The 19,874-nt window shown below is 44.5% G+C and overlaps 1 protein-coding gene across 2 annotated transcripts in view; it reads left to right on the top strand.

The window, feature by feature from the left end:
• The window catches only part of CAMSAP2 (calmodulin regulated spectrin associated protein family member 2), a 97,781-nt gene that overhangs the window by 72,237 nt on the left and 5,670 nt on the right, over positions 1 to 19,874 (top strand). For both annotated transcript variants that reach the window (XM_030844312.3, XM_060291512.2), the window contains 10 exons: positions 524 to 665; positions 955 to 1,094; positions 5,818 to 5,911; positions 7,956 to 8,040; positions 10,867 to 10,943; positions 11,211 to 11,280; positions 11,596 to 13,768; positions 16,449 to 16,585; positions 17,199 to 17,419; positions 19,406 to 19,478. In XM_030844312.3, the coding sequence (XP_030700172.1) occupies positions 524 to 665; positions 955 to 1,094; positions 5,818 to 5,911; positions 7,956 to 8,040; positions 10,867 to 10,943; positions 11,211 to 11,280; positions 11,596 to 13,768; positions 16,449 to 16,585; positions 17,199 to 17,419; positions 19,406 to 19,478 (3,212 nt within the window). The remainder of the gene's footprint in view (positions 1 to 523; positions 666 to 954; positions 1,095 to 5,817; positions 5,912 to 7,955; positions 8,041 to 10,866; positions 10,944 to 11,210; positions 11,281 to 11,595; positions 13,769 to 16,448; positions 16,586 to 17,198; positions 17,420 to 19,405; positions 19,479 to 19,874) is intronic.

Raw genomic sequence — 19,874 nt, 5'->3', positions numbered from 1 at the left:
CACTTTATTTGCATTGTCTCAGCATTCAGATGAGGAGCCAGAATATCTTCGTGGTATTGGATATTATTCCAGTTCCTAAAGTGATGTTTCTTCTCGCCACATTTCCTTTAAGAATGGTTTCACATTCCTCTGCCCGCTCTCCCAACTCTGATGCGTGTGGTCTAAGTGAAGTCTACACTTAAAGTGAAAGCATTTCATCATCTGCAAAAAAGCAGAACTGATGATTTGGATAACAAATGTTCAAAATCCATTTTGTGATGCTTTACATGTAAATTAGGCTAAGTGAATTGCACGCACATGAGCGCTGTAATGTTACGTTAAGTACTTGGCTTTAGAACCAAAGTGCTGTTGGTAAAGTGAGGTCTAGGTAATGTTTAGAAAAGAAGGATGTTGGTGAGTAGTTCTCATTTCTCTTGACTTATATTTTATTACTGATACATTGGAATCTACAATACTGTCTTTTTCCTGTATGTTGCTTAGTACTTATTCATTTTCACCTCTTTTTTTTTTTTTTTAAATGTAGGCTCGTTACAGGAAAGAGCAGACATTGCTTAAGCAACTGCCTTGCATTCCGTTGGTAGAAAATTTGTTGAAAGATGGCTCGGATGGCTGTGCGTTAGCTGCCCTTATTCATTTTTACTGTCCTGGTGTCGTCAGATTAGAAGGTAAGTGTTCCACTGAAATGTCTCGAAACTGCGGATAGACGGTAAGAAATACGTAAGACAGTAAATTTAATAAGTAATGACGGCTTCTTTTAAGAACATTTATGTATAATTCTAGGAAGCAGTTGAGCGAAGGAGTGCTTGGTCTCTAAGCCTCTGTGTAGTGATCACTGCCGTTACATGTGTGGGTCAGACAGATTCTACGTAGTTGTGTATCTGTATTAAGGTAATTACAAAATGAACATGAAATGTACATTATCAGAATTAACCCTGGCTCTTTTCCTGTTTGAAGATATTTGCTTGAAAGAAACCATGTCATTGGCTGATAGCCTCTATAATCTGCAGCTGATTCAAGAATTTTGCCAAGAATATTTGAACCAGTGTTGCCATTTCGCCCTGGAAGACATGCTGTACGCCGCTTCCTCCATAAAGGTATTTCAACCATCCTCTTCCCCTTTGTTTGTTCAAGTTTGCTGAAAAAACATATAACCAGGTACATAAACAGTATAGCTGCTTTAAGCTTACAAAATTAACTGTAATTTCAGGCAAAAGAACTCTTGAAAAAATCGTTTTTGTTTGATTTTTCTGCTGATTTTATTTCTTATTTCTTAAAAACCTACACTGTTAGCTACAGGTTTCTTTTGTAGTGCAAAGCTAAGCTTAATGTCAGAGTACAGAATTAAACCATTGTTCTGATGTTGTTAGCAAAACAGAGGACGAGCCAGTAAGCGTTTCTGGGTCCTGGAGGGCTGCTGCCGCCTGTGGGGAGCGTGCAGGAGGTGTGGCCGCTCGGGACACTCAGCAGGACTGTGGACTCTGTCTGGGAAGAAGGGGCCCTCGGGTCCCAGAACTTGAGGCAGAGCCTTGGGAAAGGAAGAGGGAAGGAAACATCACAGTTACCTGGAAATGGACCTTTCAGGAAGTCATCGCATTTACTAGCCATGCACTTGTCCCTTGCTTCAGGACATCACATGGCCTCTCAGCTTCGGGGCCGTTGCTTAGTGCCTTTCTTTCAAGAAATGTTTATTGAGCGCCTCATAGTGTTCTAGGTGGTTGGGATAACTCAGCAGACAACACAAAGACACCCCCCACCCCCCACCCCCCGTCCTTTCAGGGCGTTCTTTCTAGTGGTGAAGACAGACGCGTGTCTAAGGCATGATGGCTTCTGAGCTACAGGTTCCAGAACTTCATGGTGGGAACGCTGCCCTTCTTGTTACCGGCAGCTGCAGCTGCAGAATTCCCTCACGGCTCTTGTACACCTGCCTGAAGTTAACACTTCTGTTTAAAGGCTTTAGGAATAAATGATCTTACAATTGATTTGTTTGACGTCCGAGAGGGACAGCTTTATGTCAGTCCTAATTGTGCCTGTGATGCCCACCTTCATAGAAGCTGCCAAAGGACCCCTCCCAGCGCAATGCTAGTGCCTCGTGATGCTTTAAATTCTCGTTCTCTGGTCTCTCTCTTTTTCCTGTACCCGTTTCTCGGTTACCGCAAGGCAGATTGACGGAGCCAGGGGCAACGGCGTTTCCAGAATAAGCCACTGCCCCTGTTGACCAGAATAGCGCTCACTCCCCACTGTCCAGCACATCACAAGAAAAACCTGGACTGATTTTGAATGTTTACACTTTGCCGTTTTTACCAAAATGGAAGTTAGGAGATATCTTCATATTTATCTTAATACTTTTTCTGGCGCTTCCTATTAAAAATTTCAAATACTTTTACTGAGATCTCAAAGAAAAAAAATGACCTCGTTAAATACATTGAATTGTAAGGTTACATTTGCTTAAGTTGTATACCTTGGACTTCCAATAGATAACACATATCCCTGATGTTTAGATCAACTTAGTCTGGGCGTGATCCGGATACAAAGACATTTTCTTCAATCGGGCACTTTAAAACTAGATACTTATCTGCAGAGAAGGCTTTGGTCACTTTCTATGTTCTCTGCTAAATTATCAGAACCACAGTTTTGACCTCAAATGAGTATTTTAAGGCTCTAAGCCCGCAAGAGGTTGCTCGGTCCATGGTGCTGGCCGCCTTGTCATTTGTTGACTTGAGTAACAGCTGTTTGTGGGGAGTAGGGAGTGAGCCCTCTTTTCCCCTCGTGGCGGACTTGTAAACCGGTGTGCTCTTTTTAGAGGGCAGATGGGCGTTGTCTAACCACATTCAAAGTGCACAGAAGGACGTATAAGGATTGTTCGTGGTGGTGAAGAGTTGGCAGCAGTTCACCTTGGGAGGGCCACACTTGAAACGTCTTGTAAAGCAGCTGTTTGAAGGAGGCAGGGGTATCTTACGGATGCGGAAAGCTCGCTAGGAGTTACTAAGGGAAGCGTGCGGGGAGCACGCCTTATATCCGGCATGATGCAATTTACATATATTTTAAAAATCCTTTTTCTGTTTGTATGCACATCTGCACACATACAGAGGCGTGGGAAGAGGTCTGTAGAGAGATGAACACGGAACTGTTAACAGTGGTTTCTTCTGACTGCAGTATTAGGATTTGAGGGAGAGGAGTTAAAGCATACTTTTACTTTTTATTCTATGTTCCGTATGTTTGTATTCTTTGATGTCATTTACAGTGTTTAAGAACGTTAATGTACAGCTGCATGACTGTCTTAACTGAAAGAAGGAAAGAAGAGCTCTTAAATGAAATTAATCTGGTACCATTCCAGGAACATGGTGACAGATTTATTGCTGTTTAATCATCGTAAATTCAGAAAGACATTCTCTTCATAAACTAGTTACTGGGAAAATTATTTCTTACTATGCTGACATCTAGTGGCCAGACGCATTACAATTATGTTATTAGGACAGTTATCTTACCAAGGTGCTTAAAATAAATTTTTTCCATAATTGACATATAACATCGTATAAGTTTAAGGTGTACAGCGTGTTGATTTGATTCACTTATATACAGCAGAATGATGATCACCATAGTATCAGTCAGCACCCTCATCACGTCACATAATTACCATTTTTGTTGTGAACGTTTAAGATCTACTCTTTCAGCAATTCTCATGTATATAATACAGTTATCATTAACTATAATTATTTGATCCCCAGAACGTATTCATTTTATAATTGGGAGTTTGCACCCTTGACCAGTACTCCCGCATTTCCCCTACCCCAGTCCCTGGGAACCACCACTCTGTTCTGTTTCTGTGGGTCTGGCTTTTTCAGATTTCACGTACAAGTGATGCCGTACGGTGTCTGTGTTTCTCCGTCTGACTTATTTCACTTCACACAGTGCCCTCGAGATCCGTCTGTGTGGCTGCAAATGGCAGACCTCCCTTGTTTCTCGTGGCCGCACGTACACCACATCTTCATCCATTCATCTGCTGGTGGACACTCGGGTCGTTTCCATGTCTTGGCTGCAGTGAACATGGAAGTGCAGATATCTCTTCAAGAGATCTGTGTTCATTTTCTTTGCTTATGTACCCAGATAGGATTGCTGGATCATATGGTGGTTCTATTTTTAATTTTTTGAGGAGTCTGCATGCCGTTTTCCATAGTGGCTGGACCATTTTACATCCCCGCCAACAATGCACAAGGGTTCCCTTTTCTCCACACCCTCATCAGCGCTTGTCATCGCTTATCTTTTTGACGATGGCCATTCTGACAGGTGTGAGCTGGTGTCTCCTTGTGGTTTTGATTTGCGTTTCCCTGATGATTAGTGATGTTGAGCTCCAGGGTCCTTAAGATAGTAATTAATTTCCTATCAACAGACAATTACGGGGTACTTAAACAGTGTTTTTCCAAAAGATATACACAGCTTTCAGTGAACTGTACTAGAAGAGCTGGAACCTAGCACCAGTGCTTTAGATATAATTTTATACTTTGGTTTTAGAAAGTATACTATGAGATAAGTATAAAGAAAAACTATAAATCACAATCATCGTACTACCCAGAGATATTCCGTATCAACATTTCGATGCTTTGCCAGTGACTGGCCTTTCTTATGATGTGTTTATTCATTCATTTCTATGTTCATTCAGTACATATTTATTGGACATCTATTATGTACCAGGCACTGTCTTAAACACTGAAGATGTAGTGGTGAGCACAGCTTTGTCCTTTTGACCATATAGTCTGATGGGTAAGATGAGGAACCCTGGAGAATATGGTATTAGATGAAGCTGGGGAAACTGAAAAGGGACCCCATCAGGTACCCGCTTGTAAACTGTAGTCAGTCTCCCAAGGGCAAGGGCGAGCGGGGGAAGGGGCGTTGCATTTTGAAAAGTTTGGCTTCATAAGCCGAAGAAGAAATGACCGTGTGCTGACCAAGAGGCGGAAACAGTTTGAGTGAGGGTAGTGACGCTGCAGGTGGAGAGAAGTGGGTGGATTCCAGGGCCGTTGAGGCGCAGAACCTGCAGGCTCGGCGGTGAACTGGGTATGAGGGGAGAAAGAGGCCGGTGTCGCGGTGACTCCCAGCTTTGCTTTGTGCACCGGGAAGGTGGCTGCCATTCAGGGAAATAAGGATGGGATCTGATCAGACTTGTGGGGAAGACGACTTGCACAGTGAGAGAAACAGAAAGTGCGTGTGCAAGTGCAGTTGTGCCTTTGGGGGCCGTTCGATAGCTGGTGGGTGTGGGCGGCAGTTTTCAGACATCAGGGGTATCGAATGCTGCTGAGGGCTTGGGGGCAACGAAGACGAAAAAAATCTGTTTCATTTAGTGACACAGACATTGGTGACCTGAGCAAATGCTGGCTCAGAGCGAGGGCGCCTGAGTGCCAGACTGGAGTGGATTAGGGAGAGGAGGGCTGAGAGCAGGTTGTTGGGAGAGGCCGGTGTTACACAAGTCCGAAGCAGGCCAGGTGGATGCATGCCGGAGGGTGAAGGATCGCGTGCCAGTTTCGGCTGCATTCAGTGGCAGAGGTTTGAGCACGTGTAAAAGCCAAGCAGGAAGCACTCAGCTGAGGAGAGGAATAAACATACAGGAGACAGAAATATAACTGAGAATGGAAAGCTTCTGAGAAGGTAACCCACAGCACAGCCTTAGGGATTATAAGCTTTATCATTTCTTTAAAAAAAAAAAATCACAGATTTTGATGGGTGAATGCTATTTCGAGCTGTGTTTTAATAGGTAACTCCCTGTCATTGCTTTCTGGTCGGGCGTTACCTGCTTTCTCTCCTAACTTCTTGCCTCTCGCACAGAGTAACTACCTGGTGTTCATGGCGGAGCTCTTCTGGTGGTTTGAGGTCGTGAAGCCCTCCTTCGTCCAGCCCCGCGATGCTCGTCCGCAAGGAGGTGATCAATGTTCCCGTAAACAAGCAGGATGGAGCGTTCAGATAGCCTCACCTGGTTATTCTTTTATAGGGAAGCCTGTTGCTGTGTCCTAGTCTAGCCTTGATAAATTCTCTCTCAACGTTTAAAGCCACTAAATTCTCCGTGACAGACATGGTGTAGGGGAGGCAAAGGGGGTGGCGAGAATAGCCCTGCATTCCACGGCTTATGCTGTGGAACTTGTAGCTTTAACTGTTTTCCCACTTTCCTCTCTTTGCATCTTTTACCCCCATCCCTAGCTTTTTGTTCCCTGTCAGAGTCTGAGTTTTTAACATTGTTGCCCAGAAGCCACTCAAATTATGGCTTGGCTTTAATCTGTAATTTGAGCTTGCCCTTAAACCATAAAGGGGCTTGTTATATTTATTCTTAACCCTAGTAGGTTTTGTGATTGTTACGGTACCACGATCTATTGATTGCTCATAATAAGGACACTGGTAAGAAATAAAGGGGTAAGTTACCGTAAAGATCTCTGGAAATGAAGGAAAAAAAATCTCTCTGTATTTTCTCTAAAGCAGAACAGATTTTCCATCAGCTTCCATTATAAGACCAGAGTTTAATTTCTGTAGGGGAAAATCAATTCCACGTGATAAGTGTGGGCCCACTAGAGAACTTGCCCCCGTCACAACTCTGGGTTCTTCCTGCTGCCAGCGGTCTGCCCAGCACGAAGTGGGATTACTGTGCCTCCCAGCTAGCTAGCTGCTTTCCTTGGTGCCCCATTTTTGTATTTTCCCTTATTTCTCCCCATCCCCACCCCTTCCCTCAAAAAATATTAAAGAAGAGCAAGAGATCAAGAAGGAGGGAAAACTGCGTACTCAGGCGGCAGTGGGTAAGGGACGTGGGAGGGCGATACCACTCTGGTGAGTAGAAGGAGCTGCCTTCAGTCGGCTGGCCCACTGCGTCCCAGGCCAAATTCTGTAAAACATGCAGGAAATGAGTGTTTAACCTGTTGTGCTTCCGAGCTGCTTAGGGCAGAGCTGTCGTGTAACGAGGCAGACCTAGAGAGCAGCCGAGGCCCTTCCCGAAGGCCACTGCGTAAAGCCAGGTGTCTTCAGTAGTTACCACAAACGATACTGTACAGCTTTTCACCGTTAACATGGAGTTTCCATGTACGTCGCTTTGTGTGATCTCATCTGTGAAGCCCACTATTCAAAATATTCAACAGCTGTTATATTAGGCCTCCAAAGCAAACAATAAATGAGCGTTATTTACAAAAATATAAACTATACCCGTGGTTTTAATTACTAACCAATGAAATTCTGTCTCTAATTGATTACCAAAATACCAACTGTTTCATAGATGTAGAAGTGACCATGTGTAACTGAAGTTCTGTGAAAGCTTTTAGCAAAATTAGACACTCGTTTATTTTTGTTTTAAATACGTTTATTTATCTTATATTAAGCCTTTTTTTTCCCAATTAGCCTTAATCAAGTGGATTTTTTTTAATTCATTTATTTATTTTTGGCTGCGTTGGGTCTTTGTTGCTGCGCGCGGGCTTTCTCTAGTTGTGGTGAGCGGGGGCTACTCTTTTTTGCGGTGCGTGGGCTTCTTATTGCAGTGGCTTCTCTTGCTTCAGAGCACAGGCTCTAGGGCGCGTGGGCTTCAGTAGTTGTGGCACGTGGGCTCAGTAGTTGTGGCTTGCGGGCTCTAGAGCGCAGGCTCAGTAGTTGTGGTGCACGGGCTTAGTTGCTCCTTGGTGTGTGGGATCTTCCCAGACCAGGGCTGAAACCTGTGTCCCCTGCATTGGGAGGCGGATTCTTAACCGCTGTGCCACCAGGGAAGCCCCAGTCAAGTGGATTTTTTAAGCCAGAACACTTCCAAGAACAGTTTAAAGAAAATCTGTCCTTTTGAAAATTATTTAAGGAGAAAATTAAATATGCTAAGATTTCTCTATAAGTAATAAGGAAAATTGTGGTTAGACTTAAACATTTATTTGTGGCTCATAATTCCTGAAGCAGTGTTGGAAACATGCTAACTACGTAATTCTGAGTTTTTTTTTCCTTTCCTGTAGCTGAACCTGTGGACGATCTGCCCTCAGATCCTGTCTTAACTGCTGCCCAGAGAAACGCCTTGGACAGCTCTGACTTCACCCCAAGGTAGAGTCCAGAACATCGATTCCATTCACTCAGGAAATCAAAATCTTATTACCTTAGAGTTTTTAAAGTTTCAGTTGGACTTTGAACTAAGCACGTTTCAATTAACTTACCCTATTAAAGCCTGTTTTAACATCACCGTAATTGAAATTTACACTGAAATGAACGTTTCATAAATAGGCTTTTAGGAATCGCACTGAAAGGTGGGAAGGTCCAAGTAATCAGCCTAAAACTAAACTTTTGCTGCATAACTTGTTTATAATTGAGATTATATGATGCTTAAACGACAGGTAGCTCTTAGGCCAGGGGGAAATTTTTTAATTTTCCATTTTTTAATAATTTTTTAATCTTTGAGGCAGTTTTCCCTACTGTTTTGTTTGCTGGTTACTGTAGCTATTCATAGAGCACAGTGGAATATTTATTGTCCTGTTGAATCTTTATCTCATGCTTTAGTTCTTAGTATCAGGAACTGAACTGGAAGCAAAGTAAACATTTAATAGCCGGGTAATCCTGACTTCTGACCCAAGTATGTGATAGAGACATTAATTTGTTTAAAACTGTCTTTCAGCAGATCCTATAAGCACTTTTAATGCATATTTACTAGAACCTAAAATGTGTATTGACTTTGGGCTCCCTAACTTACCTGATTTTTATTTTAAGTTTAAAATGGATGTATTTTGGGATTTTTTTTTTTTTTTAGAAATTCAAGCAGATCTATTAAAAATATATTTTAAAAATTATGAGTAAGAAATTGAATCTTTCTGCATGAAATATGAACTTGTACTGAAGTTGTCACCCCCTCCTCACATCTAAGAAGTCTCTCTCTCCACTGTGTGCTAACGAGCATGGACAGAACCCTTACAGTACTCTTACTGCCTTCGGCAGGGCTTCTTAGCGCTGTGCACTTCTCATCTCGCTAAAGTACTTCCTTCAGATTAAGAAGGCATTTTCCTTCCCTTACCCTCTGATTGACTCCTATAAATTTTCTTACTTCCACTAAGTTTTCTATTTCGTAACCACCCCTGAGATTTACCACAAAGGGATTAGGTTAGAATGTGGCTGATCCAGGAGCGTCTCTGTTTTATCCCGTCGGAAACTTCTTTGTACACGCTACTTCCTCAGTGCTTTCCTGGGTCGGTTGGATAGTGGCATTTCCTTCCCTGAAAATTTAGAAAACACTCAGTATTCTGGGTCGTAACTCTTGTACTGTTAAATCTTTAAAACCTCTGAAACTTTCCAGTTAAAGACTAGGTTATTCCATGATTATTATTTCTAGGAACTTGAGTGGACGACCTTCCACCTTTCTGACACTGGGAAATGTCTTAAGATTCTCTGGAAGACTCATTCCTTCTCTGTCTCTCAGATATCTGAGTGGCTACCTTTTTCCTTTCTCCCAGCGGAAGAACTTTCTATAACCAGATGGATGTCTGAATCCTTTTCCTTGAAGAGTCATTGTGTAATCCTTTCATTTCTATGAGTTTCCATATGGTCCATTTGTAGTTCTCCCATTGTAGAACTTTTGGGGAAGGATTCAAGGATTTCTGCTCTTCCTGGGAATAATGCAGCCACATTTACAAATGTTATCGCACCTGAATGGTGACCTTACGAGGAAAAAAAGCCAAAGGAAGAAGACAGCAAAGCAAGACATTGGTAGCAGCTACTGCTTGGCTACTAACCTGTACGGGAATCACCCCACATCAAAATCCTCTGTGCAGGCGTGAAGTAAGGCAACTGTAGGAAGGTACCACAGTTTAGCCATTACTTGGGGAAGAAGAAAAGAGTGAACCTATTTTAATAACTGAACTTGCATCTCTTCAGGATTATGCTCCTGTTGTAGATGTAGGAAGGGTAGAGGTTGCAGAAAGGCTACTGGAGCGGGGATGAGAGAGACGGACGAGACAGGGAGCAGCGTGGGGTCCTCTCCCCGGGTTTCCCAGGCAACGACCCGGGACGCCAGTGAGAGGAAGCTGATGTGCGGGGCAGGGGCAGGGGCTGTGGGAGCTAAGCGACAGCGAAGGTGTGCACGTGCTCCGGGCGTTGTTGCTTCTGGAAAGCTCGTGAATTAAGCTTTCATTAAATAATAAGAATGCAGCATTGTGGCTTACCTTTGTATCCTTTAGCTGCTTGTCCACCTTCGCAGTTTGCATTAGCCGAGAGGTAGTGTGGTCGCAGAGAGCTGCAGAGGTCACGGCGTCCTGCTCCCAGCTTAGTCTCAGCCCATTGGGGTCGGGATGCTTAGTTTCACCTGCTACGAGGTAGGCCGTGGTGGACTGAAAACGCAGAAAAAGAAAAACTAAATTGTGGCCAAATGTCGTCAGAAACTGAGAAGTAGACTGTGTGATCCGCTGCATTAACTGGAACAGGGTGGAGTTAAATCAGAAGAAATGTAAGTGTTAAAGACGTGCAGACTGCCCGCGAGCAGGGGGTGCCAGGCTCTTTCACAGGGATTCATCATTCCTGTACTTTTAGAGATTGAGATTCGACCAGAATACTGCAAGTTGACGACTTTGCTTTCTTTAATTCTCAGTCTTTCTATTTGTAAAATGAAAATAAGGTGCCGTATCTTGTCTCATAAGGACATTGAGCTGTACGTGAAAGTAGTGTTTCAAGCTCTTGGGCTAAAAGACATAAAATACATAGAGATACATATAATCGCCGCCATCCTTTGGTTTAAACACTATATTATGTTTCCTTATTATTTTTTTTTTCACTTAGGATGGAGAGTCGGAAGTGACAGTGTTGTTTCCGACTTCAGCTGTTGTATCTAAAATTTATATGCAAGAGCTAGACACTTTATGACATTTGATTGACGTGTATTTTACGTTGCAGTGGGGAAGGAGCTGCGCTTACACACTGTCGTCCTCATTTGCCTTCTAGACGTCCCCAAGCTCATCCTTCAGCCTCAGGTAATGTATTTGAAAAAGCCTAGGAAAATGCCATTTAAGTGGTTAACTAGAAAATGATTGAGAATAAATGTAAATAAAAGTATCCAGTTCTTTTTTCTAAAAAGTGTTACATATGACACACTAAAAGGGCTGCTTCTCTATGCTTGCTTTTAACAAAATGATCTTTATTTCTCCACATGTACTTACCTTATGTGAAATCTGTTAAATTATTGTAAGTTAAATTTTTTTTACATGATTTCAATGACTTTTACTTTTATGCATTTGAAGGAGGAATAAGAAGGTCTTCATCTATGTCCTATGTTGACGGCTTCATAGGGACATGGCCCAAGGAGAAAAGGTACACAGAGACTTATTTTTAGTGTACTCACGTTCTCAAGAACTGCTCATCCCCCGCCCCCACCCCCTTGTTAGCCAGATTGCAATTTAATTAGTACCTGCATTTGAAAAGGGCAACGTGGGCCGATGATAGAGTGACCACAGGGGCCAAATGTGACGGGTGGCCCGACAGCCTTACCCTCGCCTTGAGGACAATGTGATTATGAGAAATGGGAAAGAAAGGAAGCATAATTTCAAATAACTGTTGCTGTTCAGTGATATCAGATTGTTTCCTTTCTGGGATTATTTAAAGATTTTCTCTTCAATTTTTTTTTAGATCATCAGTGCATGGCGTTTCATTTGATATTTCTTTCGATAAAGAAAGTAGTATACAGAGATCCACTCCAAACCAAGGAATCACTCGTTCTATTAGTAATGAAGGACTTACTCTGAACAACAGTCGTGTATCCAAGAACATTAGGAAGAATCTGTCCTTCAAGCCCGTAAATGGGGAGGAGGGAGCAGGAAGCATTGAAGAAGAACTTCAGGTGGGCTCTCACGGCCACCTGACGGCCTACGTGCCCCTAAACACAAACGAAGTAGGTTCTAAGCAGAGCATGGCTCACAGGCTTCCGAATGGAGCTCTGCAGAGCAGGGTGCTCCTCGATGAGTTCGGCAGTCAGGTCGGGACCCCCAGCATCGAGGAAGCGTTACAGATAATCCACGACACCGAGCAGCCTGCCCACACCCCTCGGCCGGACCAGCTTGCCAACGGCTTCTTCCTCCACAGCCAGGACGTGGGCGTCCTGAACTGCAGCGTCCCGCGCAGCCAGTCCAGTCCCGAGAGCATGGCGGACACGAAAGGCGCCTCGAGCCCCGTCACTGACAACACGGAGGTGGACACGGGGATCCACGTCCCTTCAGAGGACATTCCGGAAACTATGGATGAAGACTCTTCCCTGAGAGACTACACCGTGAGTCTGGACTCTGACGTGGACGACACATCCAAATTCCTCCAGGACTACAACCCCAGAGAGGCCTTGAGTCCCTGTCCCAGCACCGTCAGCACCAAGTCCCAGCCCGGTAGCAGCGCCTCCTCCAGTTCCGGCGTGAAGATGACCAGCTTTGCCGAACAGAAGTTCAGGAAGCTGAATCACACCGACGGAAAAAGCAGCGGCAGCAGTTCTCAGAAGACCACGCCGGAGGGCTCGGAGCTCAACATCCCTCACGTGGTGGCCTGGGCACAGACCCCAGAGGACACGGGCCTTCCGCACGGCCGGGACACCACGCAGCTGCTGGCCTCCGAGGTGGTGCATCTCAGGATGAAGCTGGAGGAGAAACGGCGGGCCATCGAGGCCCAGAAGAAGAAGATGGAGGCCGCGTTCACCAAGCAGAGGCAGAAGATGGGGCGGACGGCCTTTCTCACCGTGGTGAAAAGGAAAGGGGACGGCCCCTCCCCGCCCCGGGAGGAGGCGGCTGGCGCGGAAGACGGGAAAGTGTACGCGGAGCGGCCGCCGGAGAAGGAGCCACAGAAGGCGAACGGGCCGAGGAGCGGGTCCCCGGCGGACCCCAAGGAGGGCACGGAGAGCCCCGTGGGCAGGTGGCCGCCGTCCCCGAGTGCGCCCGGCGACCCCGAGGGGCCGTGGAGCCCGGCCTGCCCCGCGGAGGAGCCGCCGCAGGACGGCGAGCTGCTGGAGCACACGCGCTCCATCGAGAGGCTCAACGCCTCCCTGCTCGTCCTGCAGCGGGAGATGCAGCGCCTGGCGCTGCAGCAGGAGCTGCTGATGCACATGCGCGAGCAGCAGGCCTGGGTCATCTCCCCGCCCCCGCCCTCTCCGCACCGGCCGGCCCGCGCAGGGAAGCCCCACCGGCCGCCGGCCGAAGCCCCCCGCCCTGCCCACCCGTCTCCGCAGCCCGCTGCCAGGAAGAGCGCCTCCTTCTCCGTCAAAACTCAGAGAACTCCCAGGCCAAATGAATTGAAACTCACGCCCTTGCACCGAACGCTGACGCCCCCTCGCTCTGTGGACAGCCTCCCTCGGCTCAGGAGGTTCTCCCCGAGTCAGGTCCCCATTCAGACCAGGTCCTTCGTGTGCTTGGGGGGCGGCGGAGAGCCGGAAGCGAAGGAGTCCGGACGCAAGGAGGGAGCGGAGGACGAGGAGGGGGAGGAGGAGGGGGAGGGGTCCACGGGCCTTCGGGAGCAGCACGGGCACATCCCGGAGGACGAGGAGGCGCAGGCTCCGCCCCCTGCGGCTCCCGAGGGCCTGGCGCGGCCCGCCACGGAGACCGCGTGGCCCACCCGGAGCGAGGACCGCGTGAGTCAGCCTGCAGAGCCTCCTTGCAGACCTGCCTTCCCACCCGCTGCTCCTAAAAGTGCTAATCTGATTGAAGTCTCCCTCTCAGATTTGAAAGCCCCTGAAAAGGCTGATGTATCTGTTGAAAAATATGACGGAGAAAGTGATAAAGAACCAGTTGATGACGACCAGAAAGTATGCTGTGGATTCTTCTTTAAGGTAACGCTAACCCGCGTGGCCCAGGCCTCTGCGCCGGTGGGTGTTTTCAGTGGGCGCGCTTGCTGCGTCGGCAGCCGCCCTTCTCGTTCCAGGTCTGCCATTAATCCTAAAATGTATTCTGGCCCGCCCCTTGCGGACTGCAGTTATGTTCGGGCACATTGGTTTCTAGAACAGTCCTCCTTTCATCACATCGTGGTACATGTTCAGACGTGCTGTTTTTGTCCCTCTGACTCTCTCGCTTTCACCAAAGCCTTTTGAAAACCAAGTGATTCACACTCTTCCAAAAGACGTGCAGTGGCCACTTTGTAAAAAGCTCATAACTTGGCATTGCATGTAAGTCTGTTTTAGTTTATTTTCTTAATACTGACCATCTTCCCTTGTATGTATTGTTTTCTAAAAAATCTTTTGAAAACTGACCAGACAGACTCGTGCAAGGTGAAACATTTAAAAGTATATAATTGGAGCAGTTGTCATTGAAATAGCTTCTCTAGAAGCATTGGCGAAGGTGTAGCATATGACCCCTAATCTCAGGGTCGGTGTTGGGTGTGACATGTGTTTAAACAGTACTACAGCCAACTAACACAAATACTGAGCAGTATCACCTCGTGATGGTAAGATCTTGAAATTTATCATAGATATTAGAACCAGAAAAGCCTAATATTATTTAAAAATGTCTCTCCTGTCATCCCTTTTTTCATCTTTACATTTTTCCAAATTCCCTATAGGGAATAATATAGGGTTCTTTATAATCAGAAACATGTATATGTGTGCTACTCATGTTTCTCTTTTTAGTTAAGGGACTAAAGTAAATAGTTTGTGATCCTGAATAGCTCCACAATTGGGAATATAGATAGAAAGACAGCACTCAGTGGCAACAGTTTATAATTTCGGGTTTTAAGTGAAACGTACAGCAGTCCTATTGGGGTCAAAACCCGCGAATACTGAAGTGGTTACAATTGCTAGTTTTACTTAGGATCATTAAATATTGGAACCTGGTAACTTACTTTGAAGTTGGTCATAGAGAGGTGGCCCTCTCGGCCCTTTTTAATGTTTAGAAATTTGAATGTGGGTTGTGTTTTGTCTCTTAACCGTGTAGAACTACTATTTTTTTTTTAATAGGCTGCTACTGTAGACAGTAATAGATGTGTTTAATTTTAGAGACCTTGCTACCTCTGCTCCTGCAGAGAAAGGAGAACAGAGGGGCATCCTTGGGTGTAAAACGTACAGTCCATCTCTACCCTCGTTTCCTCACTTCAGTTTTCACTGCCCAGTACTCCCCCCTTGGACCGTGGTCATAGCTCATTCACGGGGCTCCCTGCCTCTGTCATGGTTCCATTCGTCACACTGCCACTTGGTAGCATAACTCGACAGAGTCTCTTAGAGTTGCCTGTTGGATAAACTTAAACCCCTCAGCATGTATTCAGGGGCCTTTCACAGACTGATCCAAGCCTGTTGGTCCACCCTCTCCCCCCATAACTCTGGGATGTTTTGTAAGACTAACTTCAGGCCTCATCTGTTTGCTGCAGCCTTTCATGATTCCTTGGGTAGATGTGAATATGTTCTCCTCTGGGTCTCTTGTATCCTAAACATCCTCATAGTAATGCTGCTGACCCAGAATTTCCAACTACCTTGTGATTTGCTTCTGTTACGATTTCTCTTAGACTGTGAACTCCTAGAGACACTGCATCTCCTTATCCCCAGAGCATAGTAAAGTGCCTGGCGTATTGCAGTGTGTGTAGTTTGTTTGACACAGACGTGTGAATGTTTGGACTGACTGTTTGAATGGTATCTTCTGACTTTCTCCATTCAGAGTTCATCTCTCTCTGGGTTTCTGTGCAAAGCACCTTGTTTGTACCTCTTCCCCGTGGGATCTAGAAGCTCCTTAACCTAAGGTGCCCTATCTTTTTCATATTTTAGTATCTGTAATGTCTGACACTATGTTGTGAATGTATTAGACACGCAGGAAACACTTGTTGAATTAATAAGCAAGGCATCGTTACAACAGGGAACCACTTCTACAGCTGGTTACTTTCCTGACTTCTGAGCTCCCTGAGCGTTCAGGTAGAAGCTGGGGCAGGCTCAGGACACCTACAGGTCATGAACTAGCTCTGGGGTTAGGAGTATAAGTATGCTCGTCTTCTCTTCAAAGGAAAAACCTGTGGTATAGTTCAGAACCCAGCAAACAAACTGTCAGGACCTCAACTTTTTAAAGAAAATCATGCAGCAATAGCTTCATTTATGTGATACAGCTTTGGGTAGCTAATTTTTTTGATGCTTTTACTTGAGTTTTCTATATTAAGCATGTATTTAAATACAATTTAAATGCAGTTTTAAAAATTGTGGGGAAACTCTCCACTCTATCAGTTATTTATCAGGGCCCCAAAAACTTTGTCTTTTGTTTTCCTTTTTATGTTGTTCTTTGCTAACTTCCTAAGTTTTGAAAACATGTAATCAAAGAAGTTTGTGTCCTCTGTTACTTGATAAAAGTATTACCACTTTAATTCATTTCTCTTCTCATAATTTTGGAACATGTCCATCTATGGTGCGGTTGGAGTGAGCTTCACTAGACAGTTTGGATTTTCAGTTATTAAGAGTGACCCCTCCATGTGGCCACAAGCATTGAACATGAGGATATTGGTGCCTCAGATGTTTCCTCTTTCTCAATGACATTCACTCTTAGGATGATCAAAAAGCAGAAAATGATATGGCCATGAAACGGGCAGCTTTGTTGGAGAAACGATTAAGAAGGGAGAAAGAGACCCAGCTGCGGAAGCAACAGCTGGAAGCTGAGATGGAGCACAAGAAAGAGGAGACCAGGTGGGGGCCGCTGCGCGGGGTCCGTGGGAGGTGGTGTCCCCCTGACTCTTGTTAACGGTGTTTAGGGACCTTTGCAGAATATAGAGACGACGCTGATTTGGGGTGCTTTTTAGAAGTGATTTTCCCAAAGTGTTACTTGGTTGCATGTTTTTATCCTGAGTTTGAGGCATCTTAAAGTTCTCCAGAAACATTAATTGAAAGTAATTTTCCACACACACACACACACACGCATTTTTTAAGTACTTACTTATTAATGGTATATTTAAGTGACCTAAATGATCTCAAGTACATTTTTTTTTTTTTTTTCCGCGGTACGCGGGCCTCTCACTGTCGTGGCCTCTCCCGTTGCGGAGCACAGGCTCCGGACGCGCAGGCCGAGCGGCCATGGCTCACGGGCCTAGCCGCTCTGCGGCATGTGGGATCTTCCCAGACCGGGGCACGAACCCGCGTCCCCTGCATCGGCAGGCGGACTCTCAACCACTGCGCCACCAGGGAAGCCCTCAAGTACATTTTAAATGAACCAGTTTCCCAGGGGCTGAATCATTCTTCCTTCTCACGTAAGCGCACACCTGACAGTGTTGTGCACAAAGAAATGTACCCGCTTGTTTCCTAGGCGTAAAACCGAGGAAGAACGTCAGAAGAAGGAGGATGAGCGAGCCCGCCGGGAGTTCATCCGGCAGGAGTACCTGAGGCGCAAGCAGCTGAAGCTCATGGAAGACATGGACACGGTCATCAAACCTCGGCCTCAGGGAGCAAAGCAGAAAAAGCAGCGGCCGAAGTCTATCCACAGAGACCACATTGAATCCCCCAAAACACCCATAAAAGGTCCTCCAGGTAACACGTGCATTGTGAGGAGTCTGTTCATAGCCACAGCAGCCCGGGCAGTCACGCTGGCAGGGGGTGCTCGGGGCTGAACTGCACACTCCCTGTGTGCAGAACCAGAACGAGCAGAGGATGCTTCCGGTGACTTGAGTGTATTATGTGTGCATGCATATGGCCAACAGAGCAAACGCAGGGGCTGAACATCCAGCTTAAACACTAACCTGGCAGGGAGCTCGCCCGCAGACGTCAGCTCCCTGGATCATTAACTGCCCTTTCTGTACTGGTAAATTGAAGGATAAGCATTGTGTGCCAGGAATGTGTACAGAACATGTCAGTATAACCAGCAATATAAGATCAGGAGTTCATGAGTCCCTCCTTTAAGATATAAATGGTCAAAAATCCAAATTTATAATTTCTGGAGTTGAGATAATATTTTTTTCTAAATTCAACATGCATATTCTTATTTTTTTAATGTTTACTTTATTAAACCTAAATGCCATGGAAAATTTTAGAGAATTCCTAGAGTAATTCTAAAACTGAAGGAAAATAACATAACATTGACTGTTTAAAGAGACCTCTAATGCTCACAGACATAGAAAACAAACTTATGGTTACCAAAGGGGAAAAGGGACGGGGTGGGTGAGATAAAGTAGGAGTTTGGGATTAACAGGTACACACTACTATATATAAAATAGAGAACCAACAAGGACCTACTGTACAGCACAGGGAACTATATTCAGTATCTTGTAATAGACTTATAATGGAAAAGAATCTGAAAAAGAATGTGTGTGTGTATATATATATATATATATATATAATATATAAGTGAATCACTTTGCTATACACCAGAAACTAACACAACATTGTAAATTAACTATACTTCAGTTCAAAAAATAAAGAGAACTCTACCTTTTCTAGTCAGTGAAAATTTTTGATACGCGGTATTAGCTGAAATTAATAAATTAATTTTCTACCTGGTAATTAGATACTCCTAAATATATTTTATTCTTCTTGTTGATTTCTTTGTTAATTTTTCTTATTGTTAACTTCTTCCTTATAATCACTGTATTATATCTCATATTACCACGTTGTTTCTGGAATAAATCCTAACAGCAATTAATTTTGTCATTATTTCTTTTTTTTTTCCTTCCAGCCTTATTGAGATATAATTAGCATACAGCACTGTATAAGTTTAAGATGTACAGTATAATGATCTGACTTACATACATCATGAAATGATGACCACAGTAAATTTACTGAACATCCATCATCTGATCTCGTATAGATACAACATTAAAGGAAAAGAAAGACATGTTTGTTCCTTGTGATGAGAACTCCTAGGATTTACTCTTAGCAGTTTTCGTGTCATATATCACACAGCAGTGTTAGATAAATTATAAACCGTAATCGTCTTGCTGTACATCACATCCCCAGGACTGTTTGTCTTGTAACTGGAAGTTGTACCTTTCCACCACCTTCTTCCAGTTCCCCCTCCCTCCCCCCACCTCTGGTAACCACAAATCTGATCTCTTTATCTATGAGTTGGTTTGTTTGTTGAAGTATAATTGACCTACAACACTGTGTTAGTTCCTGTTACACAACATAGTGATTCATTTGATGTTTCCATACGTTTCAAAATGATCACCAGGGTTAGTCTAGTTACCACCTGTCACTGTACAAAGATATTACGCAGGTATTGACTATGTTCCCCACCCTGTACATTTCATCCCCGTGACTCATTTATCTTCCAGCTGGAAGTTTGTACCTCTTAATTCCTCACTTATTTCATTATTTCTCAAAAGTAGTTCCTTGCTCATTTTGAATAAATTGTGCGTACATGCATGCAAGCATATTATGCATCTAAAAAGGAAAAGAAACTGCGTGAGCTCCGTTTTCATATGCTGGTGTTGCCTAATGGGCAGACTCTTTTCCAGTTGTTCCTTTTGAATTTCTAATCTTGTTTTTATTCAGGATCACAAATTTATCGTGTCTTTTCAGTCTCTAGCCTTTCTTTGGCGTCACTGAACACAGGCGACAGCGAGAGTGTGCATTCAGGCAGGAGGACCCCGAGGTAAGTTGCAGCGTAAGCGTTTTCATAGAAAACGTTACTTTGTATTTCCCAGTGAACGGACCATAGTCACAAATGTTTATAAGTGTTGCTCGCTAGGAGAGTTTGGGTTTCTGTTAAAAGAAATTTATATGTAAAGAGGTCTGTTCATCTTTCAGTTTTTTATCCTGCAGAATTATGACACCAATAAGACATTAACCGTAATTGTACATCAGTCGTTGCCACTACGATTGTGATATAATCATGGTAAAAACAGAAAGTACCTCATCGGTATAGTGCCGGCCTCTAGTTTTCTTCCCCTTTAGAATAATTCCAAAGTAAGGAATTACTGCTCGTGACTTAGGAAAGATCTCTTTTGTACGCTGTCTCTTTCTTTCTCTAGGATATATGCACCTTAGA

This window comes from Globicephala melas, chromosome 1 (genome assembly GCF_963455315.2).
Source record: "Globicephala melas chromosome 1, mGloMel1.2, whole genome shotgun sequence".
Lineage (NCBI taxonomy): Eukaryota > Metazoa > Chordata > Mammalia > Artiodactyla > Delphinidae > Globicephala > Globicephala melas.
The sequence above is the reverse complement of the archived record's forward strand: the minus strand, read 5'-3'. Positions and strand labels throughout refer to the sequence as shown.